The sequence below is a fragment of the Cajanus cajan genome, chromosome 2 (assembly GCF_000230855.2).
Source record: "Cajanus cajan strain Asha chromosome 2, NIPB_CcT2T_4, whole genome shotgun sequence".
Lineage (NCBI taxonomy): Eukaryota > Viridiplantae > Streptophyta > Magnoliopsida > Fabales > Fabaceae > Cajanus > Cajanus cajan.
The window spans coordinates 73,382,307-73,410,227 of record NC_138518.1 but is presented as its reverse complement, the minus strand read 5'-3'; the positions used below and the strand labels follow the sequence as shown (position 1 = coordinate 73,410,227).

General features: G+C 31.0%; 3 protein-coding genes across 16 annotated transcripts; 1 reads left to right on the top strand and 2 right to left on the bottom strand.

The window, feature by feature from the left end:
* Positions 1-3,500: 3,500 nt before the first annotated feature.
* On the bottom strand, positions 3,501-9,485 carry LOC109804520 (RNA-binding CRS1 / YhbY (CRM) domain protein). 14 transcript variants are annotated; one of them, XR_014431785.1, is made up of 8 exons: positions 9,328-9,485; positions 8,639-8,829; positions 8,463-8,538; positions 7,403-7,850; positions 6,440-6,841; positions 5,323-5,467; positions 4,904-4,995; positions 3,501-3,898 (listed from the first exon to the last, which is right to left on the bottom strand). XR_014431785.1 is itself a non-coding variant. In XM_083068992.1 (8 exons), the coding sequence occupies exons 3-7, from the start codon at positions 8,519-8,521 to the stop codon at positions 4,942-4,944; spliced, it is 1,098 nt and encodes a 365-aa protein (XP_082925118.1). In that variant the 5' UTR covers positions 8,522-8,538; positions 8,639-8,829; positions 9,328-9,485; the 3' UTR covers positions 3,501-3,898; positions 4,904-4,941. The 14 variants fall into 14 exon arrangements, 13 of the variants coding, with proteins under 13 accessions (XP_082925118.1, XP_082925125.1, XP_082925128.1 ...); XM_083068992.1 differs by having other exon boundaries at positions 5,333-5,467; XM_083068999.1 differs by having other exon boundaries at positions 5,333-5,467; positions 8,490-8,538.
* Positions 9,486-13,291: 3,806 nt separating this feature from the next.
* Positions 13,292-18,005, top strand: LOC109804466 (endoglucanase 8). Its single transcript, XM_020366296.3, has 7 exons — positions 13,292-13,593; positions 13,678-14,091; positions 14,394-14,486; positions 14,636-14,797; positions 16,725-16,836; positions 17,050-17,213; positions 17,445-18,005. The coding sequence occupies exons 1-7, from the start codon at positions 13,396-13,398 to the stop codon at positions 17,769-17,771; spliced, it is 1,470 nt and encodes a 489-aa protein (XP_020221885.2). The 5' UTR covers positions 13,292-13,395; the 3' UTR covers positions 17,772-18,005.
* Positions 18,006-21,161: 3,156 nt separating this feature from the next.
* Positions 21,162-22,246, bottom strand: LOC109804587 (cell number regulator 10). Its single transcript, XM_020366441.3, has 4 exons — positions 22,012-22,246; positions 21,822-21,893; positions 21,504-21,716; positions 21,162-21,423 (listed from the first exon to the last, which is right to left on the bottom strand). Exons 1-4 carry the CDS (start codon positions 22,076-22,078, stop codon positions 21,347-21,349), a joined length of 429 nt encoding a protein of 142 aa, XP_020222030.1. The 5' UTR covers positions 22,079-22,246; the 3' UTR covers positions 21,162-21,346.
* Positions 22,247-27,921: the final 5,675 nt, after the last annotated feature.

Below are 27,921 nucleotides of genomic sequence, written 5' to 3'. Positions count from 1 at the left end.
CCAATATTGTTTCTCACACTTGGCCACTATGCCTCAAGCGTGAAACTTTTGCGCCACCTTTTTAGTGGCTACCCTTCCCTTCCACACACGGTCAATCATTATGGGACTTAACCTTCCCCACAATGCAAGGGACTCAGGGACCTAAACCAATTGCATTTTCAACTTCATCTTAAGCATCGCATAAACCATTCAATAATAACTTGAGTATTCAAAATAGAAAAGTAAAAATCACATGGACCCAATTGGTAAAGCTTGAGATAAAATGCTGTATGTATGTTTGCCTTTGGCTTGCTTCTTTTTCAAACCTGTCTAGGGAGAGTGTAAAAAAGGGAACATAGAAAGAAATAAAGTATGATTACTATTCCCACCATTCAAGCAACTATTTGCTCCAACACAAGAAATAATAATGTAACATTAACATTTCGGAAAAGCTACCACACTGGTGGTGGTGTGTGTTCACTAATAACATGTTAATTACCTCTAATTTCAACTTTGACCTTTAAGGGGTCAAGCAAAAAAAAAGAAGGTCGTAATTTTGATTTGAAATTGTGTGGATAGGTAGGTGAATCCGTTTGACAAGGACGTCTTTATTACCAGATCGATAACGGATTCAACGGCGTAACTCACTCTTCTTTTCATCCACAAAGTAAAAGAGGTACCAAATCTTTTACTATACTAGTCTCTACACATTTATTCCAATACTTGGAACACTAATGATGAAGCTAGTGTTTGGATTCGCATCCAACATTCATTACTAACATATGCTTAATTTTGTCTCATAATTAATTAACAATATCATTATTGATCTTATGACATTCGGTTAAGTATGATTCATGACTGACCATTAAAAGTTTCATAAGATTATCAAAATATTATATCTAGACATGTATATAAGTAAAAAGTGGTTAAAGTCTGTCTTTACATCGAAATAGAAACAAATTTTAATTATGTCAGTTTTATTTAATATTTTTAATTAAAAAATATATTTTTAAGACAATAAATGAGAATATTATCTATAATAAATGTGATTGAAAATATTTTAAAAAATGTAATGTGTATTTTATATGAAATCATAAAAATTAAATGTGTTTATCTAACATTTTTAATTTGTATAATTTTTTTATTTATATATAAGTTCAGAGAAAATATAATAGTAATTAATTTTGTATTACAAATTGTTAATTATATAGATAAATAGACAAACATATAGATAAGTGTCATTGAAAATAGAAAATGATTGTAGTTTAAAATTAATCTTAATTGTGTCTTTTTTAACATTAACATAATAACGTCATTGTCATGTTATTTACTGGTATAAGATAATCAAATTTCGATTTAAAGTAATGTAAAGTGCTTTCATAAAATATAATTTTGAAAAAATTAAGAGCCTAATTCTTATAATTTAAAAATATGTTCTAAGTTCTTGCGTGGGATAGAATTTTAATTTTAGGCCTTAAAAAATTATTTTGTTGATTTTGGTTCTTATAATTTTGTTTCTAAAATAATTCATATGATTATTTAGTAATGACATTGTACTTACACAAGGCTATTTCTATAACTTTCCTAATTCAAGTTTCCTTTTTAATCATCTTCATCCTATCCGAATTGTATTCTTCTTGAGGGGAAATAGAGAAGTATATACAAAAACATTTAAATGCTTAAATTAATCTTTAATCTCAAACAATTTTAGACAATTAATACTATAATAAATATTAATCACTTACATTCTCTCTTCTACTTATCATGCTAACTTTATTGGATTTGGACCCACATAACATGCCTATTAAGGAATCTTTATGCCTCTATTATAGTCTTCTTCTTTCATAAATTTACTTAGTCCTTGATAAGGGTCGAGAATTTGTTAATTTTATCTTTTATTCTGCATCTCTGATATAGATATGCTTCTAACACGTAAGTTAATTTGAAAGATAAATGATTTAAAAGAAAATATACAAACTAAACAAAAATTGGTTATATAATATTTTTTTATTTTATCTCTTAATTAAACAAAATAGTTAAACGAGTTAAGCGGGATTATTAAATTTTTTAGAGAAAAACCAACACAATAATAGCAACTCAATAAACAATGAAAATAAAATCCCTCTGCTTACAAGAATGTGTAGTATATGCCAACAAAATAGAGCAAAAACAAAAGTCACACAAAACACAATAGACAAATTCTATACGTAAAAAATCCCTTAATATAAAGTAAAAATTACAAATCATTCAAATTAAAAAGATAACTCTACTATGAGCAAAAAGGATGCAAATGAGTCTTCAACAAATGCACTAAATATCGTTTCCAATCAAATAAAACAATATAAACATCAAAACTTACAAATGAGAAATAAATAGATAAAATCACTCGATCAAAATTGTTTCAAATAATTCCTCTCTCATCCCAAACCTTCATTCACCAATCCAACCATTGAAAATCAAGAATTAAATTGCCTAACTTGTTGTCCAAAAATTAATGGAATTAAATGGTGAACAAATATCTGATCGCGATTAAACAATGTCTTCTTAGTAAATATGCAGGATAACTTTATTCCTCCTATACTCTCTAATTCTTGCTCAAAATAATGAACCTCCCTTGTCCTAATCTTACCCCTTTTTACTTGGACAAGTGAGACTACATAGGCCAATAGACTTACACATTAGGACCTTTTCTCAACATAACAAGGAGTTCAAAACCCAACATAATTATATATATATATATATATATATATATATATATATATAATATTAATGAAACTAAATTTATAAAACTATCGATAATTTTAGATACGGTAGTATAATCTATGTGGAGTATAATACCCTGGCTTATCCACTTTCCCCTTCGCCATATTTTGATGATATAGATCTGCCACCTCCTGTTTAGTTTTCACTTATGTAACTTTCATAATTAATGAAAGATATCTATTAAGAAAAATTAATAATTTAAGTACCAAACTAACTTTTCAGATTTATAGATAATTCTTGTTGTCATTATCTGCAAATTCTACGTAATCAAGAAAAATAGATATACATATAGTGTGTCTGGATCCGCGTTCAAAAATCACGTTAACGCAGAAGTAAGAAATTTTATTTCTTATTTTCACGTTTTTGACGTAAATTAAGTGTGGCGGAGGTGAAACCAAACACGCCAATAATATAATTCTATGAGGATAGAAAGGAATCAATAATAGGCGATTGAGATAAGATGGGAATTGGGAACTGAAATCTTGGTCTGAATACCCGCCGGGCACTGTAAAGGGGAGACAAGGTGAGAGACCTTTTCGTGTGGATCTCTAAAGCTTTGGGATGAATTATCCACATCTACACACCAACGTCATTGTCAAAACAGCAAGACCCCGGACCAATAAGACTCCGTGAATGAAGGATAATTACAAAACTTCGCTGTTAATTATCTTGGGTTGAGTGTGAACCCTAGTAGGTCTAGCTTGGATTAAATTATTTTCAATGGACCAACAAAAGAGCAAGAGACATGGAAGACCCTCTTATGATAAGTCACCCTAACAATGTGCATTGAGAAACTGTTATGATCTGTACTTGCATAAAGACAAATAGCTTGCCATAAACATTTGGTATGGGGAGCCTTATCATTAAAGCTAATGACCATTGGAATATTATATTTATATTGATAGTAACATCCACCGTACTAACCTAAATGAAACCACACTTGCAAAATCTTGTTATGAAATATATTACAGAGCAAGTCGTGTTGAACTTTGTTACGGTGCATCCGGGGAATGGGTTTGAGCAACCCTGCTTCAATCATTGGCATCTCCAATAAAGGCAAAACCTTGGAGTAGAATCTCTGTGATGCTTGACATTCCATCCCAGATGGGGTAACTGGTGATATTGTTACAGTAGTAGAGCAGAAACTCGCACTCATCTGTTCAGAATTCAGAATTCAGACCAGATATGAGGCAGCAAAAGTAAGCAACAGATAAGCACAGCTATATATGTATAATGATGTGAAATCTATAAAAAATCTCAACACAAACAAAAGCAAATGCTGCTGTTGGTTTTACTCTTTTCTTTAGAGAACAAGATATGGTGAAAAAGAAAGGGGGAAAAAAAGACATCAACTATTAGGTTCAGGTGAGAAAAGCAAAAAATCTAACAATGAGACCCCACTATGATAGCCACTAACCAAACACAGAATTCAATAATGTATTAGGGGAAAATGAGCAAATATTACTCGTTGTGGTGGGTCAGAGATGCAGCAAACTAATGAGGAAATAAACCGATGATATAAATGATAACTAACAGACAACAGTCATTAATTTAAAACGAAATCTTATCATGTGACGTGAAATGTAAATACAAAACATAACAAGGACTGTGCAACCTTTTCCTTTTGTGACATTAAGATTTCACTCCTAATATATTGACTTCACATCTCATGCAGAAGTTATGCTGGCCTTAATGCACTTCAAAATAATAAAAGTTATGAAACACCGATACTTCAATTTGTTTAATGAATCCAATAGATAAAGTATCAAAGCCTTTAAAAAAATATATGAAAATGATATTGATATTGTTGGATATTTCATCAATACTCCTCACTAATGCATATCGATGAAGTATCCAAACCTTTAAAATTTTTAAAATCCAATACTTACATGAATAGAAGAAATAATTTCATGAAATGGAATGAGAATGATAGTATTATTCCTATTTGTAAATAATAGGAAGTAAATTATGATAACAATGATTTATAATTTTTTTAGTAATGTACAAGAAGTATATTTTTAATTTGGATTTGCAAAATTACAATTATATACTTACTATGTTTTATGAATATTGATACATATTTAGACATATATCTCACATGTATTGTATTCAATACACATATAGCATCTATGCATCATAGGATAAAGGTGTCATATCTTACATTTCCTCAATAGCAAACAAGATCAGGTTGTCTGAGCCTCATGTATGTGACATTTTGGGTCCAGCAAAGATAGAGTCACGCTTCTCCATTCCCTGACAAAATAACCACAACATTACAATGTGTCTGATCAAAAGGGCCGTTGGAGCAATATGGTGTTTTAAACACGTATTGCTTAGTCATTTTCCATTTATTCTCATCATTTTGCTTTTAAATTATACTTTCCTATTGCAAGCAAACTGTTATATAAGCCCTAGCGGATGTTCTTTTCCGCTCTTTCAAAACATCACTTGAATCACAAGTTATTATAAATGTTATCATATATTCCAAAGGACAGAAAGGCAAGAAAATGAATTTACTTGTGACATTTTTGTTGCTTAATCAAGCATCATATAAACAAAAACACTCGAAGATTAATATACCAAAACTAACATCTTTAGTAGTATCCTCTTTCACTTTTTTAAACTTTGCAAGGTGCTGATGATAATCTTCAAGCTCTTTCTCCAACTTTTCAATGAACTGACTAGTATGCTCAAGGGACTGCTCATACCTATATTTCTCCAAGGCCTGGAAAATTTTCACAATAACATAGAAACCATTAGTCCACATGCTTTATGCTAAAAGAATACAACCCAATGCTTTCTCAATACAATATATTCATCATGGAAAACGTGCAGTTTTTAACTTATCCAGTCCATTCCTTCCATTTCTAAATAAAAGAGGATCAATATCTCAACCGAATACAAAAACTATAGCTTCAATTCACTATGTGCATGAGGCATGTAAGAGAGCAGGGCACCCCGACATTCCTCTTAGCTTCAATATCTCAAGGCATAATTGATAATTCCAAAGTAGTCTGCAAACTTTCACATGTAACTTACCATATTTGTCAAATGCAATGAAAATTAATAAAATGAGCATTATGAGAAACTGCTGATTTATATTAAAAAAAGCTATAAAAGTTACAAATCATTACTATCAACCTAGTTTAAGTTCATCAAGAAAAGATGATAGCAATAATAACTTGAATTTTATCTTTAATTTGAATGGTTTTGATCCTCGAATTATCTCAACATTCTTATATTACAAAATATACATAACACTGTCATGCACTCATGTTCGACAACACAATTCTGTAGATTATTTCTCCCCTTTTAATTGTCCAATAGGAGGGAGAAACAAGGGATAGTTACCTTCAAAATGGCATCTACATAACAGATTAGGATAATTTATTTTATTGTAGGGAATAGGGATGATTGTGTACCTTATTTCTAGGGACCTAACATCTTATCTTGTTAGGAACCTCGTACTATTCTCAGGAATTTTATCTTTTAACTGAAGAGAATTTATTGTTCTCGTATGATTAGGATTAGGACTCTATTATTAGTATAAGGACTATTGGATTAGTGTCTTGTATCACATCATAATACAAATATCATATTATTCTGAGTCTCTAGCCTATAATTTCAATGAAAACACCAATAATATATTTATTACAAAATACATTTGGTCAATGAATAACTAATGCAAAGGAATTACCTTTGCTTTTGATAATGTATTTGGAGGTGACATTACTTCCGGTTGCACATAGTTCTTTCCACGGTAAAAAATGATTATATTGTTGGGCTTGATGTCAATCACAATGCCTTTGCTCAGTCTAGCGAGCTCTTCAGCATATTCATGAACTTGCCCTGGTTTGCAAGGCTTGCAGATAACCTTTACTGTTTCATGATTTTTCCAGTGAAGATGCATATTAAGAACTACCCCACCAAACACTCCTCGTCTCCCAACTGGAACATAATGTTTCTTTTTCTCACCCGTGCGCTTCAGGTAATGCCTCTCCTCCTCGGTTAGAATTTCAGGATCAGATGTTTCTGGAGGGGGTTTTGGTACATCAAATTTTCTTAGTTTCTCAATCAACCAGGTTTCCTTTCGCTTGGCCTGTAGAAATATAAGTTAAAACAGAAGACCCCGGGCTAGAAAAGGAAAAAATGAGCAGCAAAGGAACAATGCCTCTTTCCAGCCTATCTGAGGCACTAAATTATGTGTGTTCGTGAGGTGAAGATACCACAGACAAGTTAAAACAGAAAGATATCTATGATCCAAGCTGATATATACCATGATTTTAAACTAACAAGCTCGGTAACTGACTTTTTTTATTCAAAGTAGTAATGTCTTGATGAAAAATATAACCACTGAAACTTCCCAAATACAAAATACAACTTCACAGAGGCATTTCAAATTTCAAATTCAAATCCATATGTAGTAACATACTAACATTCTGGTTATTTCAATGCCCATACAGCAAAGAAAAGGGGAAGCACATTAATTTAGTAAATACCAGAACAATGCCCAAACCATTATTAGAAAACTGAAGCATGTCCAAAAACATAGATGATAAAAGCATAAAAGTAAGTTATCAACAATAATGAAGAAGCAAGGTACATCAGCTACTGGAAACAAGGCTTTAAACTAAAAATTACGGTTGCAATGAAATCCAACCTTTTCAAGCTTATATCTAATTCTAACTTCTGGATTTGGGGAATTCATCTTTTTCTTGGCCTTCAAACGATAGAACCTGAGCTCATTCAATTTAGCCTTTCTAGACATCTTAATTTTTTTGTTCTTGGGGCTCTTCTTTGCTGAGTTAATATCACCAGGTTCATCCAGAGAGAACCGTATGACACCATTCTCAGCCTTCAGCTGAACTGATTCATTACTTATGTATCTGGAATGGAGCCAGCTTTCAAAGATGTTTGATTTCTGCATTAAAAGAAAACCTGATGGAGAAGATAAGGAGGGAACTTCTGAAAGTTGCGCTGGTGTTCTGTAAGTTCTTTGATGTATGCACTTGTGGGCAGTAAAAGACCGGAAATATGAAGTCGCTGTAGGGGATGATGCAATGGTCGGAACATGTTCAACCAGACAGCATAACCAGAATAAGCCGTCTCTGCACAGTGAGAATGTAACTTTGTATTCAAGAGTCGAGCACTAAAAAGTGCAGGAGCTATGACAAATATTGTTCCCAACAATCTCCAAAAAATGAAAATAAGTTAATCAAAATAAATTGCATGGTAGAAAAGGACTGTTTTGCTATTTTGTTGTTGACGTCTAGGAAGGAGACTTCCTAATCTTCATTGAGAATAATGGAGATGCAAACTTCTTTTACTGTTTGATAAGACGCAAACTCATCTTCTAATACTATTTAGAAAGACTATAGCCCTGCCAAGTGTTATGAACAGCTAAAGGCAATGTGTGAAACTGTGAGGATTAGGATAAGTATGCATTTTGTCTTATGATCTACTTTACATATCTATCTTTAAATTTTGGATTAAGAAGTTGAGAAGATATGTGCTGATTCAGGAGCAGCCCTAAATATTTCAAGCCCAAATAATTGCAAGCTAACATAAGAAGCAAATGTTGTTCTTTTCCCCTTTCCACTCACAATGCAAGATAAAACCAACGAAAAAATGGCAATAATTAGTGAATAAATGAACTGGCACAAACAGCAAAAAAGATAATTAATCACGTTCAAGAAATGCTCTAAGTGAGAAATATGAACCTATTGCTTGTGGAGGAAAATCCACACCTTGTTCCTCTGACTAAAGCTGCAGAAAACATAAAAGACCAAAATCCAGCTGAAAATTCATAAAAGGAAAAAAGGTAAGAACAAGAAAATTCAAAAGATAGAGAATGTGGCGAATTAAAGAGTGCATAAGCCTCCAGATGTCAAATTACCACCGTTACCAAATAGCAGCCCACAGCAAAATATTTTCGCCCAAATTTGAGCAGATTTGCAAGGAAGTGACAAGCTTGTCGTCCTCGTCTGCTCATCACAAGTGACAACACAGTGTAAAACTCGATCCTCAACTATTCACACTTTCAACACTAGCTTCATCTAATGGTAACCTTAGGGCAGTTGTGCCTACCTTCGAAGAGTAAAAAAAGTGAATATTATTCAATATTCATGAACAATGAATGCATATAAAATCCACATATATTCATACCCAGATACACGGCTGGGAATTCAAACCAGATCATAATCAGAAGCATACACCGCATCCCTCAAAGATGGACAAATGCTAAGAAACCAATGACTTCGAAATTGAAACTAGCCACTAGTGGAGTAGCTCTTTCTCCACACAAAAAAAAAAAAAAAAGACTGACATGAACATTAGAGGCAGTTGAACATGTTGAAGTCAGAGAAACAACAAGAAATACAATTAAAGCATGATCACTAGTTTATATCAATGAGTTATTGTAATTGAAATGAATTAAAGACAAAGGGAACAAAATTATTTGGTTCAGGAAATACTTCGAACAGATTGTACTCGCCATGCAATCCTATTTTAAATACCCAAAAACATAAACGCCATTTAAGATGCGGTCACAGAAGCAAGAAAATAATATTCATGAATGTAAATTACCGGTTGATCTTCACTCAAATCAGCAACTATCTGCTTCCAATTGGTCCAAAACGGTAAAACAAACCTCGATTTTATATTTAGTGAGTCATGCGAATTCGCTCACTTCAACATCTGGTGGGAAAAAGGAAAATCACGTTTGAAAAAAGCGTTCTGTGGAAAAATATATCAGTTTGAGAAGTTTTTGTTTTTTTTTAAATAATTATAAAATGTCACTTTATTTACTTTATTTCTTGATTTCAGAAATTTATACACAAAATGTGAAAATAAAAAGTAAAGTAAAATGATACTTTTGTAATAATTTACAATTAAAACAAATAATAAAGATAAATATTTCTCAAATAAAATTTGCCTTACTCATTAATAATTTAATAACAAATTACACTTAATGAGATTTTTTACAACAAACATGTTTCGTTAGCGGTATATTTGATTCACGATAAATCTAATTTAATTCAGGGTTGTGAGAAGGAATAATAAGTAATTTTTGCTAATTTTAACCATTTGAACATGATTTTATCATTTAATTCACGTTTTAGATGTGTTTTCAAACATGTACTTAATTTTAAGTGAATAATATTTTTTTAACATATAATTCTTTAATTTTTATTAAATAAAAATATTTGTGCATAAAAAGCATTATTATAATTCTTTAACACCCTCAGTTTAATCATTTAAAACAGAATAGAGAATACAACACAACTCTCAAGTCTCAACGCACTTAAGAAGCATCACCATCCACACACCAGTAACAAAATGAGGTCCCTAACCCCACACACCAGTAACAATGTTCTTTAAGCATACCGATGGTGATAAGATTCGATTCTTTGATCGTGAATATAGAAAAAAAATTATTAAAAGGAATAAAATTCATTTCAGTGATCTTTATTTTCAAAGAGAATTAAAAAAAATTGTACCAAACTCGTTAATAAAAAAATGGTCTAGTTTTACTATAAATGTTTTTGCTAGTACTTTCACACCATGTAGTGTGTCTATAAACTCTTTAGACTCAAAATAACTTGAATCCATCAATTTATTTACATCTACTTTATGTATTGAAATGTATGTAATTTTTATTTGAAGCGGAAATCCAAAAAAATAGTTTTGTTGGTGATGCCTTTATAGTTTAACTATACACATATCCCAAGTTTATAACAATGGACCCAAACCCCACACATGTCTTTAGGAATTACAAATAATAAAAATATGAGTCAGAACAAAATTTTGTCAATGAAATCGGATTGAAATTGAACGAGTATTTATCGGTTTGATTGGTCTTTTATTTGTTATGATCTGCGAGTTGCAGTGATAGCATAAGAACTTAACTTCAAGATTAAGACATTTAGAGGGCTAATTAGATTGAGATTTAAAATTATTTTAAGAATTTTTTATTATAAAAATTGTGATATTTAATTAAAATAATTAATATTTTGTTAAAATTATATTGAAATATGTTAACATTTAATTAAGATAATCAATATTTTTTTAGGAATACATTAAAATTCGGTGATATTACTTTTTTTACTTTAAAACAATCTATTGAAATTTAATAATATAAAATTTTCAATAAATTATTTTAATTAATAAATTTTATAAGATTTTTTTTTAATAAAATTTATATATAATTCATTCAATTAGCAAATTTATTAAAATCATTGAAATTTTGCATAATTTATTTTGTTTATTTCTCTTCTTTTTATTTCATTATCTTTTTAGTTTTTCTCTTTTTATTTTTTCTTGTTCATTCTCTTTTTGTTTCTCATCTTCTCTCTTTTCATATTTTTTCTATCTTATATTTTTTTTTCATCTCTCATTTGATTTTTTTATCTATGAATAATTTTTGTTTAGATTTTTACTTATCAATATTAATGTATAATTTATTAATATTTATTTTTAAATTATTAAATATTATATATTGTTAAAAAATTTAAATTATTAAAATTTAACAAATATTTATTTTTACTAAAATATAATATTGAAATGTCAATTTTTAAATATATTAAAAAAATATTTTGACAATTCTATCGTTAATAGATATCATAAATTTAATTTAAATAAGAAAATATAAATGCATAAAGAGATGAATGTAAATAAATATTAGAACATAAAATTTAAAATTCGAGTACTCAATATATTTCATTTACTTGATATTTTCATTTCATCCAAGTGACAAACTTACAAGAAGATAGAAAGCAAAATCTATTGATTGAATGGCTCCTCCCCCGAGCTAGTTTGTTATTCCCCGTTCTAAAATCTAATCTCGAATAACCAAAATTAATCACCCAACTATATGTAACTATCTAATTGATCTTCTAACTTTTAATATGTATAATACTCTCCTTGTTAAGAACCAACATTAACTTGTGTCCAAGTGGCAGATTACAAATTCTTTTCGGTAGGATAATATAATCTATAATATTTTTACATAATAAATGCTATAAACTTCTAAAAAAAATACATTCTCTCAAAAAGATAAAAAGAAATCCAAAATACCTATAGGAGCGACATTTTTTTTTATGGAAGCAAATTATTATTTTTTATTTATTAAATATATACAGGTAAAAAAAATGTAGGGGCAATTGTCCTCATTCACATACACGTGGCTTGTGTCAATATTATTGAAATCAATACAGGTTTAATTTAAATTATGTTTTGGGCAAGTTTATGTGAGTGAAAGGAAGAAGGATAGAGTTTAATCGAAATAAATGGGCATAAATTATAATGTCTTTTTTTTTTCCCTTCCATTCTCTCCGGTCTTCATTGTGGTAGGAAGAATTTTTTTGAGTAAAAATTATGTTTAAAATCTTCCTTAAAATTGAACTTTCTTGCTAAATAAAATAGGATTTATTATTTTTTTTTCTTCACTTTCTTCCCCCGTCTTTCATTTTTTCTCTTTGTTCTTAAGAACCAAACAAAGTGTAAATATGTATATCTATTCTCAATATTGTTAATTCTCAAGAATACAAAATTTTGTACTTGACTTAAATTTTTGTTTTAATGGTTAAATACTTAAATGTAGACATCTTACATACTCATAAAAAAATGAAAATTACTTTTTACAATACTTATCTATTTGATGTGTTTTTTAAGGTATAATATTTATATTTAGAAATCAATTCTAAAGAATATTAGAGCTAAAATTATTATTCTCATAAACATGTTTTTGTTGACATGTGTTTAGTAATTAAAAAATATTTAATAAAAAAATTGAAAAATAGAAGTAGAGAATGAATAACCTAATTTGTAATCACATAGTATTAGAAATAAAACTTTTTATTTTAAATTTATACTTATAAAAGCACTAGAAATATTAGGGAGACATGAATAAACTTAGACAACATAATACCTATACTGATATTGTAGTAGGTAATTATTATACTAAACCCTAAAGTAATGAGTAAAAAACTGGTAAATCTAGGAGCAATGACCCTTGGCAGTCGTGACAGATAATATCGATGGCATCAAAACTAGCGTAGTAGTATTTGTTTTTGGTATTTGGTATGAATATATGTTTCATTTTTTATGTTATTAACTTATCCCAACCCGTGCAAACCGCAAACTGCAAACTGCAAACACAGGTAAGGTAATCCAACCACGCGACATAAATTCACATGCCCATCCATCCCAGTGAGTCAAACCATCTGACGCTTCACAATCATTCTCCCACTCCCATCATAAGCTGCGCCTACATCATACACACATGTTCTCTATCACACTGCACCCACTTTCCTCTACTCCACGTGTTCCGCACCAATTGGCGGTGCCCATCACGTGTCCGCATTATTCCCCATTCCCAAAAACCCACCCGACCCGATCCCGGTCAAGGCCCGTTTTTATTCAGTCAAGCCCGCTTCGCATCGGGCTCCGAAAACCAAACCAGCGTCCTCTCTCCACGTGGCGAACGCGTACTGGAGAACCCACTGGAATCCAAAGATGCTTTCTCGTTTATATAACAACCTCGACGGTTTCCACTTCGCTGCTCACACTTCACACTTCACACTTCACACTTCACATTTCAGTTTCACACTTCTCACACCTCGCAGGGCCAGAGTGGGGAATAAAATAATAATAATGGCGCCAAACGCTCTCTACTCTGTCCTTGCCCTGATCCTCCTTCTCCTCCGCCCTACCGCCGCCGGCCACGACTACCGCGACGCCCTCCGCAAAAGCATTCTCTTCTTCGAAGGCCAGCGCTCCGGAAAACTCCCCGCCGACCAGCGCCTCCACTGGCGCCGCGACTCCGCATTGCACGACGGCGCCACTGCCGGAGTAAGTACACTACGAGTTTTTTTTTATTTATTTTATTTCTCAATGTAGATAGAACACTAGAGGTACATTGTGTTGGTTGTTCAGGTGGACTTGAGTGGCGGGTACTACGACGCCGGGGACAACATTAAGTTTGGGTTCCCGATGGCGTTCACAACGACGATGCTTTCGTGGAGTGTGATCGACTTCGAGAGGAGCATGGGGCCGGAGCTGGGGAATGCGCTGAAGGCGGTGCGGTGGGGGACGGATTATTTGATGAAGGCGACGGCGAAGATTGGGTCCGGCGTGGTGTTCGTGCAGGTTGGCGACCCTTTCTCTGACCATAACTGCTGGGAGAGACCCGAGGACATGGACACGCTGCGCACCGTTTTCAAGATCGATGGGTCCCACCCTGGCTCTGACGTGGCAGGTGAAACCGCCGCTGCACTTGCCGCTGCCTCCATCGTCTTCAGATCACGTGACCCCTCATACTCTTCCATGCTCCTCAATCGTGCCGTTGCGGTGCGTCACTATCACATTCACCTCCTCCCTTTCTTTTTTCTTTTTTCTTTTTTTTTTATAATTAAAAATAAAAACAGTTACAAAGGTTGAAAAGTTAAAAGACGGAACTGTGGTAAGTTTGAAAAGCGAAACTCCACTCCACACTCCACACTCCACATTCCACACTCCACACTCCACACTCTACACTCACGAGAGACATGAAATAAAAGCACTTTACCGGGAATTGAATTTCTTCTTTTCTTTTCTTTATGTTCCGTTAAAATATCGCGAGAAAATGACCGTTGGTTTGGGTGAGGGTGCAGGTGTTCCAGTTTGCTGACAAACATCGTGGTGCATACAGTAACAGCCTGCGGCGTGCAGTGTGCCCATTTTACTGTGATAACAATGGTTACCAGGTAGGATAGGTATTATGTATGTGATGTGAGGCTATGGCTATGAGTTAGAAAGCAAAATCTCGAATATTGGCTGTTGGATTCGATTACTTTTTGAGATTAATATTAATCGGTTAAAAAGTAACTTTATGGGATGGTGATGTTATTGTTAGGACGAGCTGCTGTGGGCTGCTGCGTGGTTGCACAAGGCCTCACGTAGGCGACAGTACAGAGAATACATTGTGAGGAACGAGGTGGTGTTGAGAGCTGGGGACACCATTAATGAGTTTGGTTGGGATAACAAGCATGCAGGAATTAATGTCCTCATTTCCAAGGTACTATACTTCTACATAACATTAACACTGCTATACTATACTATAGGACTACCCATTTTATCATGCTTACTTTTTAAATTCATTCCAATTTTGGTTGATTAATTAATTACCTAGCGTGTATTTTTTATTTTTTTTATTTATAAATACTATGATTGTTGAATTGAAGTTTTCCGTTATATTTTATTATTGCCATGTTTGTGTCATTGTGTGTGCGCTCATATCCAAATTGGTTTGTCTTTTTATGGGTTGTTTTTGTTCGTCTTGTCTTGCGTCCCCCGTTGAGCATGTGGGGGCGCAGTGTGACACTGCTCATTCATTCAATCTAGATGCAGAATATAGAGATAAAGTTTTTGCATCACGTGGTCTGTGGAATGTGATTTACTTTTGTCTACTTCGGACACTCGTAACTCATTCCTATTGGCCCATTCCCAATCTCCACTTATCATATTATTAATCATCCATCATCACAAGCCCAACAGGGAATTTCAGATGATCAATACCATTATTTCCCCGCACTAACTTCACAAATGGTCAAGCTATTATATGAGTTAGATTTAACTAATCTAATTTATTTATTTATTTTATTTTACAACACGCATTCCTTTCATTTTAAAATTATATTCTCTTTTAAAGTTATTGTCAGTAACTAATGCACACCTTGATGTAGTTAGTTGATGTGATTTTGCATTAATTATCTGTATAATTTTAAGTGATGAATATGATTTGGGAAAAAATTCCCAGAACTTAAGTTTCTAAAATGAGAATAGTTGTCAAATAAAAGAAAAATATGAATAAAAGTTTGTAGTTTTAGAGAATGGAGAAGTATTTTACGGTTTTAAAATAGAAAGGAACATAATACTGTCTAGGGAAGTACAGAGTAGATGCTATACTATTTTTACATAGACTGATCATCCTGTTTCTTTCTTTCTTACTTAAAATGTTTCTTAAAAATGTAGTATTAAGTATAAAAGTGTGATATAATCCATCTTAAAGTATAAAAACTTGTAACAAACTTATGCGTTTTATAAGAAGCATTAGTGATTTCTAATAAGGTATAATTTTTTTTAAAATGGAATAAAATATTTTAAATTTGACTTTCTCTTATTGTGTCATATTAGGAATCTATGACATTGTGAATAAGGTTGTGTGCATATGTATGGTACAACTAGATAGGGAATGTGAGTACAGACTGGATTTAAAATAAGCTTTATCTCTTTATTTAAGAATATTTAAAAAAAAAAAAAAAAAAGTCAAGATAGGAATGAGAAAGGGGTTGTTGATGATTGCACATGATATGAATTACTTGTTTAAGTTTAATGTGGGCACCAGTTTTTGTTATTTCTTGAGGAGGGGACATTCCCTAATAATTGGAACTTGGATGCAAATCATGGCACTGGATTTTTTATGACATTGATATACAAGGGGGCAAATTTGTCTTTAAAATAAACGGGATTAGATTTTAGAATTAGGGTGGTGTAGGATGTCTTGTCTCTGCAATGAGAACCAAATTGGATGGCCAGAATCATTGCCCACCATATCGTAAACATTTGGAACCAAAAGTCTACCTCTTTAATTATTTTCATCCTTTTAGATCTGGCAAATGGATGGGTCCCAGCACTGCTCCATGCATGTGCACCATACCATTATTTTCTGCACAATTGCTTTACTTTCCCGCATCCATCGACTCTGTGACTTCTTATTTTAGCTCTCATCGCTATCATATTTCTCCCATTCTTTTCTTGTAACTGACCATTCTGGTACATAATTTTTTATTAACCTATCCGCAGGCTGCTATCACTGTTTTGTGACCGTGAACGCACATTGTACACTGGGTTTTGCCATTGTACATCATATATGTATATATATACTCACACTAATGCATAACTTAAAAATAATTATACTAACACTAAAATTTTATTTTTTTCAGGAGGTGTTAATGGGAAGAGCAAACTATTTTGCATCGTTCAAACAAAACGCCGATGGATTTATTTGTTCGACGTTGCCTGGAATTTCACACCCTCAAGTTCAATATTCCCCAGGTAAATATTCCCTTACCTTTTGACTTTTTTGTTTTAATTTTGAGAAAAGTGATGCTGGCGTGATTATACTAACATTGGTTATGATTAATGAGACCCATCCAAAGCCATTAATTATGTAAGGAAAAAGCCTTTGATTGTGTGCATTGGTATTATTACAGTAACTGTTTTATCCTTTTGTAACTCAACCTTCTCTTTTGTTGGTTAATCCAAAAGGTGGGCTTATCTTCAAGGCTGGTGGAAGTAACATGCAGCACGTAACGTCCCTATCTTTCCTGCTCCTAGCTTATTCTAACTACCTAAGCCACGCCAATAAGGTCGTGCCATGTGGCGGCACTACTGCCACCCCTGCTTTGCTCAAACGCCTTGCTAAACGCCAGGTGAGAATAGCATTTTTTTAAAGTAACCATAGTCCATCACCGTCGATTAAGGCCCACTTTCTAGTTTTCTACATCTGACAAAATTAACGGCTAGATTTTGTCCTTTTTGATATTTGAGTAAATTGACGTCATCACGTGATATGCTCAAAACAGCACTGGTACTATGGTTTGCATTTTGCAAGGGTAATGTTACTTATAATAATGTGACTGCACGTGGCTTCCATTTACTAGGTCGACTACATTCTTGGCGATAACCCATTGGGAATGTCGTACATGGTTGGATATGGCGCACGCTACCCGCTGAGGATACACCACCGGGCCAGCTCGCTTCCCTCAGTGGCGGCCCACCCGGCCCGCATTGGCTGTAAAGCTGGTTCTCGCTATTTCTTTAGCCCAAACCCCAACCCGAATGTGTTGGTTGGGGCCGTCGTGGGTGGGCCCTCCAATAACACAGATTCCTTCCCTGATTCCAGGCCTTTCTTTCAGCAATCTGAGCCCACTACATATATAAATGCCCCGCTCGTGGGCCTTCTCGCTTTCTTTTCAGCCCACTATTAACTTTGCAAATGTATCTATGATTTCCATTTCCATGTGGTGCGCAAAATGGTCACCCTACATTGCTCCTAAGGGAAAAAAAATCAAAATTGAGAAAAATGGAGAAGAGTGTCAGTAATAGTATTATGGTTTGTGGTGGTTTTCTTTTCGCAAGTGAAGTGATAGTGCAATTTGTATACAATAGGATTTTATGTAATGGGGCAATTCTATTAAATGGAAAGTTTATGGTCTACAGAAGATGGATTATTTCGATTTTTCACCACCAAAATGCATTAAGAATTCACGTCGTAATTTTACAATTAACAATTAAATCCTTAAACTATATGGGAATTAATAATTATTAAAAAATCAGTATCTTGAGTATATATGATTACGAAGTAAAACATAAAAACGGACTTAGTTGATCTTATAAAAGAAAATTAGCTAAATTCTAGTATTATTATAATTTCTAAATACTGATGGAAAAATGCAAAAACTAAAAATAAAAATTGGGGACTAAAAGGAGAACTATATATTAACATCAACGTTTGAAACCATACAATTTAACTAGTGTCAGTTGGAAAATATTTTAAGCATGTCCGTGGAGGTGCTTATTCTCTCATACACACGTGTGTCTATATATATATATATAAATAAAATTGGTTGAAGTAATTTTTTTTTTATATTCTATATTAGCACTACCACTAGACATGAGATGTACTTTTTATCAAATAATAAAAAGTTAATAGTAATTATTTTTTATAGAATGTAAGAACGTGTGATTATTTTTCTGTTAAATAGAGAGATGAATTCCTTAAATTATAAAAATAAAATTAAGTAATTTGTAATATTTTGGGTGAACCATAGTATCTCCTAATGGAAATTCAACAAATATTTTTCTATATATAAACATCAAAAATCAAATTTCTTATCACATGTTTGAAGGAGAAAATTATTTGTCAATCGTGTTACACATTGTAATACTAAAACCTATTTATTATTTTATCGAAAAGTACTTATTTATTATTATTGTTGTTGTTAAGCAGCGTGACTTTTTGGTTTTAAGATTTGAAGCCCATTTAGTATTTTGGGCCTACGACTTACAGCTGACCGCTGTATCCTGGTTTGCCTTTCCTGCAAGACACAGCCACCTTTTTTAATAATATTTCTTTTTTATTAAAAAGTTCAAAATGAATTGTTAAAAGAATTATTCCAAAATAAAGTAAATGAATGGAAGCACGCATGTTTTTTTTTTTTTTTTTTTTTTTTGTGTTTTTTAGCTGGTTGTTTTATTGCATACTTTACTTTATCTTTTAGGAGAATTATTTAAGCCTAGGCTTTCTAAAGTAGCATTTGTCTGTTTTAAGCTAAATTCAAATTTCTTAAAATAGAACCTTATCATGTATTTTTAGGAAATTTCTTAAAAGAAATAAAAGTGGAAGATTTTGATGCGTAAGTGTTATAAACACATCCCAATGTGATTTCAAACGCACTTCTATGGTAAATTTTAATAAAAAGTTATTTACATACTAATTTATTTACAGATAACTTTAGGACATTTATTGGTAAGATTGACTTGAATAAGCTAAGTTTATTATTTTCTCTCTCTTTAACTTTGCTTGTTTGATCTCTTAAATGGTTGTTTTTTGTTTGTGAACATGAAATTAATTTGTTGTTACATAAATACCATGTTAAAATTTAATTAATTATAGTTAATGAACTTATACTTGTTTATTTTAAAAAAAATTTAACTTTAAGTTTATAAAATGTCATTATGTTAGCGATGTTTAATTTTAAAAGTTAAATTATTCTATTGAGCTCTTATAATATCAAATTCGTATTTTTTTTAATTTAATGATTTTAATTTTAATTTTAAAAAATATGCAATTTTTATTCATTCTTTTAATTTTCATTCTTTGATCATTAAAATTATAATGTTAGTTATGATTTAACACTACATATATGGCAATGATTAATATTTAATAATACTGAAAGTAAATTTTACTTTTAATTCTTATTTTTATTTTATATAAATGGTAAAATAATATAAAAATTGAAAGTGTAATTATGTTAGAATATTATCGAAAATCTCAAACTTGCAATTTTATAATTTAGTGTTGACTTTTTTATTTACATGCTTTCTTGATTTGTAAATATTTTTGTTTCATTATTTCACTTTTTCTTATTTTGACCGTAAATATTTTGATTTCATTTTTAAATTTATTTTATTTTATATATTATACTTTTAATTTTTTATCTTATTTATTAGATTTATTTTTATTTTTTAAAGTGATCATTTTGATCATTTATTTCTTAAAATTTGAGTCAATTTAATCTTTTCGAAATAATAATTATTTCTTATTTTGAGACATAATTTTGATTTTTTTTTATTTCATTCAAGATTTAAATCTTATCTCATTAGATCTATTTATGTGAAAACTGTTAAAAACAATTGAAGTTCAAATAAAAAAGTGTAATAAACATGATAAAAATTATAGAAAAATAAATTCAAAAAAATAATTAAAAAATAAAAAAATCTAATTTCATACAATTTTTTAATTGCTCGTAAGATATATTTTTACAAAAATTTTCACTATATTTAATTATAACCTTTTTGATTTGAACACCAATTAAATTTTATAGTATTTATATAGGTAATATGTTATAATTAATTTTCACATCTTGAATTAGTCATAAATTGATTCAAAATAATGTTGTAAAATTTTTAAAAATATTATTATCTTAAAAAGATCAAATAAATCTAAATATAAAAAATAAAAATTGAAATGAATATTATTTTGACATATAAAGAATTAAAATGAATATGAAATATAAGGTAAAGAAAAAAGAATATAATTTAGCATTTTTTTTTTGAGAAATTTTAGATTCTTACCTTATTTGCCTTAGCTTATTATTTTAATTTTTGAAGGACAAGTTTTGATGTGCTTTGATTTTGAATTTGATGCAACATTACTATATAGTGAAATTTAATTAATTTATTATTTTTATAATTTTGTTTATATAAGTAGTCCTTAAACTTTTTTTTCTGCTTTTATATATATATCATTAGTTGGGCCAATTTTTATATGAATAAAATGATATTTTTAATTGCGACTTTATGTTTAAAATGAAGATTGAATCTTGATTCTTGGTCAAAAAGTACGTATCAAACTTATTAATCTGACGAATTTTAGTTGTTAGAACTTTTATTATCCGTGTTAGTTTTTATAATTTAAAGAAATTAGAATTTTTACTTATGAGCATGCTTTTTTAATAAAAAAAAAATATTTTTAAAAAATTTAAAAATACTCTCTTAATTATAAGCATGAATATTGATATTTATAAGATGGGAGTAGATTTAAAAAATTTGTCAATCAAAGAAAATTCATTAATGAAGTAAAAGGCATAAAGTGAGAAATAAAGGTGTGTTTGGTAATTGCCATAGTTTGTAGAGAAAAGAAGATCGAGCACATTGCACTTTTATTTATTTCATTGTTTGACATAATTGAGCAGCATATACAGATACCCAATACAATATCACCAAAAAAAGAAGATAGGAAGTAGAGTTTATTTAGCATGTTGATGGCTTAAATGCTTAATCAACGGTTCATGATTCCTACCCCTGCCGGAGCCTCCATCACACCGGGGGTACCCAATTCCACATTCTTATGCCAACCTATATATATGTATAATCCAGATCATGATTTGTGGATTCATAAAAGTATATACAGAATATGAATGTGAATCAGTAGTTACCAGAAGAGACATGGAATCCACGAGCTTGAAGCTCACGATACTCTTGGCAAATGGACAAGGAGACGCAGCAACAACTGACGACACAATCACAACATTGGTTCCCTTCAATCCCATACAACCTCCTTATTTTCGTACGATAAAGACACGCGTAGATCGACGCAACATTTGTGAAACCACCAAGGAGGCAGAAAAGGATCCCATGTACACAACAAGCTGCCATATATATATATATATATATGCATTATTCCTTAAATATTCATTCTCAATAATCAATAATCAATAATCAATAATCTAATAACTATATATATATGCACTTACTCGTTGTTCCTTTATCAACGATCTCAGCTATCCTTCCGAACGAAATGCATGGGCACCACAACGTCAGGCAAACTGATATATCATCCATCAACAAAATTCAATTAATTACATGCATGCATGTTCATGTATATGCATGGAAATAAACAATTAACTATATAATTATAATATAATAAGACATAAGTATATATACAAGCGCCATATTCATCAGCACAGCAGTTGCACAACCCACTCGACCATTCATGTCCATCACCACCCATCTTAGGACTTACCACTTACCACTCTCTCATATCATTTCTCTGCCTCAATCCATCTTTATTTATAAACCAACAGTAACGCGCTTACTATCAAACTTATTTTCTTCTTATTCACTAATGCTTATTACTTTCTCTATCCTTCTAATTACTAAATACCCTATACATTCTATATTTTTCTTTCACTAATTAGGATACCATTAAACATTTCTCATCTTCTCATACTCGTTTACTATGCAATTCATTTATGACAATATCCAACATTCTTTTCTATTCCATCTATCTTTTCAAACATAAATATTTAATGTTTTTCTATTTGTAAGTAATTAGCCAAATTATCGTATGAAAATGGTAAAAGTGTTGAAGGTGGGATTTGAATCTAGAGCCCTTTCTTTTGCACTTCACATCAAGTCATTTAATTAACTTGTTTAGTTTATACGTATATTTTGTTAATTGCACGTTTTATCCTCTAGGTGTATGTTTATTAATGTTGCAACTGAAGTCCTCACTTGTGCTTTATTTTAGGGAAAATATTGAAAAAATATATATATGTATAAAATATAAAATCAAGGATAGTTCTAAGAACCAATTACGCGTAGAAAAATATTAGCAGTCTACAATATTTATTAATAACGATACTTTCAATTAGTTATGCAAAACTATATACAACTTGGTAAATACTTATTTTTTTTAATAATTTTTTTGATTTTTTGATTATTATTTTTAGTATTTTTAAAGATAAGAAAATATTTATTATTTTTATTTTACTTTAAAGTAAAGCGACTTTTAAATTGAAATTTTAAAAAATATTTTTTGAAAGGATTTTTATCTTTATCTTTATGGTAAAAAATCCTTGAAAATATATTTTTATTTATGAAAAAGGAAAATGTTTATAAATCAAAGGGTTTCTTTTACTTTTGTTTTTTAATTTAAAAGACCATATCATTATACAAAGTTTAAGTTAACAAATGACTAATAGTAAATTTTATATTATCAATTAATCAGTGAACCTTACAGCATTTATTGATTGTTACATATTTTGATAAGTGTTATTCTTTTTTTTTTTAACTAAAATTTTTAAAAACTTTTTATTTTAATCTACAATTACAAAAACTTCATTTTGATAACAACTCACTATTCCTAAACATTTATAAAATCAAATGACATAGACAAATCAAAATTTAGCCATTCTATAAAAGAAAAAAGGTATAAATAAAATTGAAATCAATTGAAACTTGAAATATTACAATTAAAATACCTATAAAATAAAAATGAAAGCCCAAGGTTTATTTTTGAACATCCATTTTTATTTTTTCAAACAAATAAACCATCACAAAAAAATATAATACTGCTCATATGATAATAAAAAGTAAAATGGAAAAAAAAAACCGGCAAATGAAAAAAAAGTCTAATCTAGAATACTATGAAGAAAAAGAAACAAAAAAGAAAAAAGAAATCCAATATAATAAATACCTTAATAAAATGAAAAGTATGAAAAAATTGAAAATGATTCTAATCTAATAAACTAGGAAAATCTAATCTATTCTAATATTATTTGTTTTAAAAAAAAACTAGGATAAAAGTATTAATAAATAATCAATAAATCTAATATATATACCATATGCCTGACGCATGGTTGTTCTAAGCAAATATAGATGAAGCAAATCGATAAGGTTAAATTAATATATAGGTTCTTACTCTTTTTGTCAAATTTTTTAATTAGGTATATATAATTAAAAATATTTTTATAAAGTTTACAAAAATTTTAATTAAGTCTTACTCACTAATATAATTTTATTGGTGTATGATGATCAGATATCGTGGCACGACAATTACTTCTTAATATGATAATTAATTATATTATTTTTATTTATTTTAAATATTTATATTAAATTCCTAATTTTAACATGTTAATTACACTAAAATTTAGAATTCATTCTATATTTAAATTTAAACTATATATCAGTTTTTAAACTGTTGATATATATTTTTTAAATTACACTTTTAATATTCTATTTTTGTTAATTTTTAATTTTATTCTCTCTATTTTAAAATAAAAATATTTAATTTTTTTTATTTTAAAAATATAAAATTTTAATCTAATATTTTTAAATTTTAACGCTATTTGATAATTTGTTATTATTTAAATAATGTGATATTTAATAATATGATATATGAATATAAATTTTTTAAAAGTGTATCTATTATAAAGAGTAATTATTATTTATTTTATTAATAAATCTTATTTGTATGTGTTATTTTTTTTTATCTCATTAAATGTCACAGCACATCACTTAATTGTAAATAAATATTAAAACTTAATAATTAAATTTTTTTAACTTGATGAGAAAATCAAAATTTTAAAATTTTAAAATTAAAAAATAAATATTTTTATTTTAAAATGGAGGGACAAAAATTAGCTATTTAAAAATAAAAAGATCAAAAATATAATTTAATTTTTTTAAAAATTTATATATATATATATATATATATTAAAACTAAGAAAAAATTAAAGCTATAATTTTTTATCTGTATAATTTAATATTTGAATTTAACGCAATACACACAATAAATATCTATTTTTATAATTAAAATCTTAATAAATAAATTTTTAAACATATTAAGTATCACCTATTTATGCAACATTAAATGCGCAGTTGAGTTTATCAAGTATTTTAGTTCAATTAAAACGTTAAGTTCGAGTATTTAAAAATATAATCGACTTCCATTCAATATATTATTAAACTTAAAATAATTTTTAAAATAATTTTTAAAAATTAATAAAAATATTTTTAATAAAAAATAAAATATCTTAAAAATAGATCATAAAAAAATAATTATATTTATAGAATACTTAGAAATGAGGTTTGAAAGAAGGAAAAAAATATCTTTTAAGTTATGAAAGTTTTAAAAACAATTATATAATTACTAATATATATATTTTAAAAGGAAAGTAAGGTGATGTCTCTGATAGCCCACTTTTACAAGTGGTGCATCAATAATCACCATAGATATAATATAAAAAATATTGAATGGTTGAGATTATCATTTAATGAGTAATAGTGTATTATACATCTTCACACACAAGATCAAAATTTCCGAATTTTTTACTGAAATTATTTTTTTTTAAATTACAAAAAAAAACGTGTTACGATGCACTGACGCAACTGCTTTTCACTTTTGGAACGGGCCGTTCTGAAATCAGAACGGGACGGGCCGTTCCGTATGAAAAAATAACACATGAATATTGGATCAGAACGACCAGTTCTAGATGAAAAACAAACACATGACGAATGGATCAGAACGGCCCGTTCCGAAATCAGAACGGCCCGTTCCAAATTCAAAAATAACACATGACTAATTAAACCAGAACGGGCCGTTCTGAATTCGGAACGGGCCGTTCTAACTACAAATTTGTCATACGAATTTTTTTAAGCAAAATAATTTTTTTTTCATTCTACTAAATTACATCTAAACCCTAAACCCTAAACCCAAAAAGTCTTATACTAAGGCCCATAATATAAGACCAAACAATATAAACTCCTATACTACAAAAAATATGAGAAAGGTGGTCATCCATGTAAGGCCCGAGTAAAGAAAATCCTAGGCCCACCAAACTCATTGTGCTCACTAAGCTCAGAAACAATCAAAAGCCTAAAGGCCCATGAAGTCCAAAACTAGGCCCAATAAACTTAAAACCCAAAAAGTCTTATACTAAGGCCCATAATACAAGACCAAACAATATAAATTTCTATACTACCAAATACTCCCTCTGTTTTTTTTTATAGTCGTTTAAGGTTTTGCACGGGATTTAAGGAAATCATTGATATTTTAGTTTTCAAAAATGTTTATTACTTACTTTCTAATTTTACCCTTTGTAACGACCCGGCTGGTCACTACACACACACCACTGCACACCCTAAAGTGTACTGACCCGGCTGGTCACTACACACACCACTGTACACCGGAAACGCCAGACAGAAGGACAAGTATATAGATATAGGGTCTAGAATATAAATATATACAAAGTCTCTATCCGACTAGAGTTAGAGTGTACAACACAAAGTACAATCAATGCTACTATCCCAAATAGCTACATAACAAAATAGTCACAAAAATGATCAGCTCTACTGGTCCGCCGAAGACTCATCCTTAGATGCCCACCTATCCCTGCTCTGCTCCCATACATAGTATGATCATCGCAGTCCAACATCATGGAGACAACAAAAGGGTAAGCTAGTGTAATTATCAACATACAAATATATATATATATATATATATATATATATATATATATCAATATAAATAAACAGCAGATACAATTATCAGCACAATTATATAGCTTATACCACTCAACAATATCAGCACCGCAATGCGACAATATCAGCACTGCCTTAGCGGTTAGAATCAACACCACATATGTGGCTAACAACAGCACCGACTTAGCGACTATAATATCCCCCAACTCAGCACAACCCAGCACAGCACAGCACAACACTTCAACACATCAATCAACTTAACGAAATTCATTTAAAGTACCACATTATTTAGCCATAACAGCACACATCTTCAGCATACAACTCATCGATCTTACAACATAATCAGCAATCAGCACACAATGCGTCGTCACACATATTAACTCGGAGATCTCCTACAGCAACTCAGCCATTATGGCGTACAACAACTCAGCCATTATGGCCTACAGCAACTCAGCCATTTTGGCCTACAGCAACTCCGCCATTTTGGCCTACAGCAACTCAGCCATTATGGCCTACAGCAACTCAGCCATTATGGCCTACAACAACTCATATCAACATTCAACACAACACAACGTTTGCAACTCAACATATCAACTTTCAACACAACTCAACTGTACAACTCAACATCAACTTTCAACACAACTCAACTGTACAACTCAACATCAACTTTCAACACAACTCAACTGTACAACTCAACATCAATCAACCAACATCATCCATTAGTCATCACATTATATTCGTCTACAACTCAACTAAGCATAAAACAACATTAACCAACATATATAAATTTCTCATCTCTGCGCCCGGCGCACTCATGGTCGCGCCCAGCGCGGTACAACCAGAGAGCACCAGGGGCTAGCGCGCCCAGCGCAGGTATGCCTGCGCCTGGCGGGGCTCAGCCAGAGAGCCCAAGGCTCACACGCGCCCAGCGCATGCCAGGCAGAGACTCCCAGGAGTCTTGCGCGCCCGGCATGCCCATACCCGCACCCAGCACGGGGAAGGCAGAGACCTCCCCTTGGTCTCGCGCCCAGCGCAATTCAAATTGCGCCCAGCGCCCACAGGGCAGAGACTCCCAAGGAGTCTCACGCCCAGCGCGACAAGGTAATCAAATTTCCTACAACTCTCATGAATACACCAAGTCTTAATTCATTCATCTACCTTGTTAAATATTCTAAAATCCAAGGCTACAACTTTTATGAAGACTATAAAGTCAAATTCTGAAACACAAATGCGCGCCCAGCGCATTAAGTGCACGCCCGGCGCAATTCTCAACCAGAGACCTGTAAATTCTATTGCGCCCAGCGCTGTCCTCATCGCGCCCAGCGCGATTCACCCAGAAACTTCCCATTTCAAGTCGCGCCCAGCGCGAAGAACTGCGCCCGACGCGAATTCAAACGGGAACTCTCCCCAGTTCGAAAAATTTCGTCAAACCTGCACAAATCAACTTCCCAGGCACATGCAATCGGTTCAAATTATCACATTTCCATCCAAGAACCCAAAAATACTACCTTTTTCAACATGCAACAACAAATCAAGGATTTCACCAAATTTTCTCAAAAACCCCAAAACCCCCAAAAACAAGTTCTCATT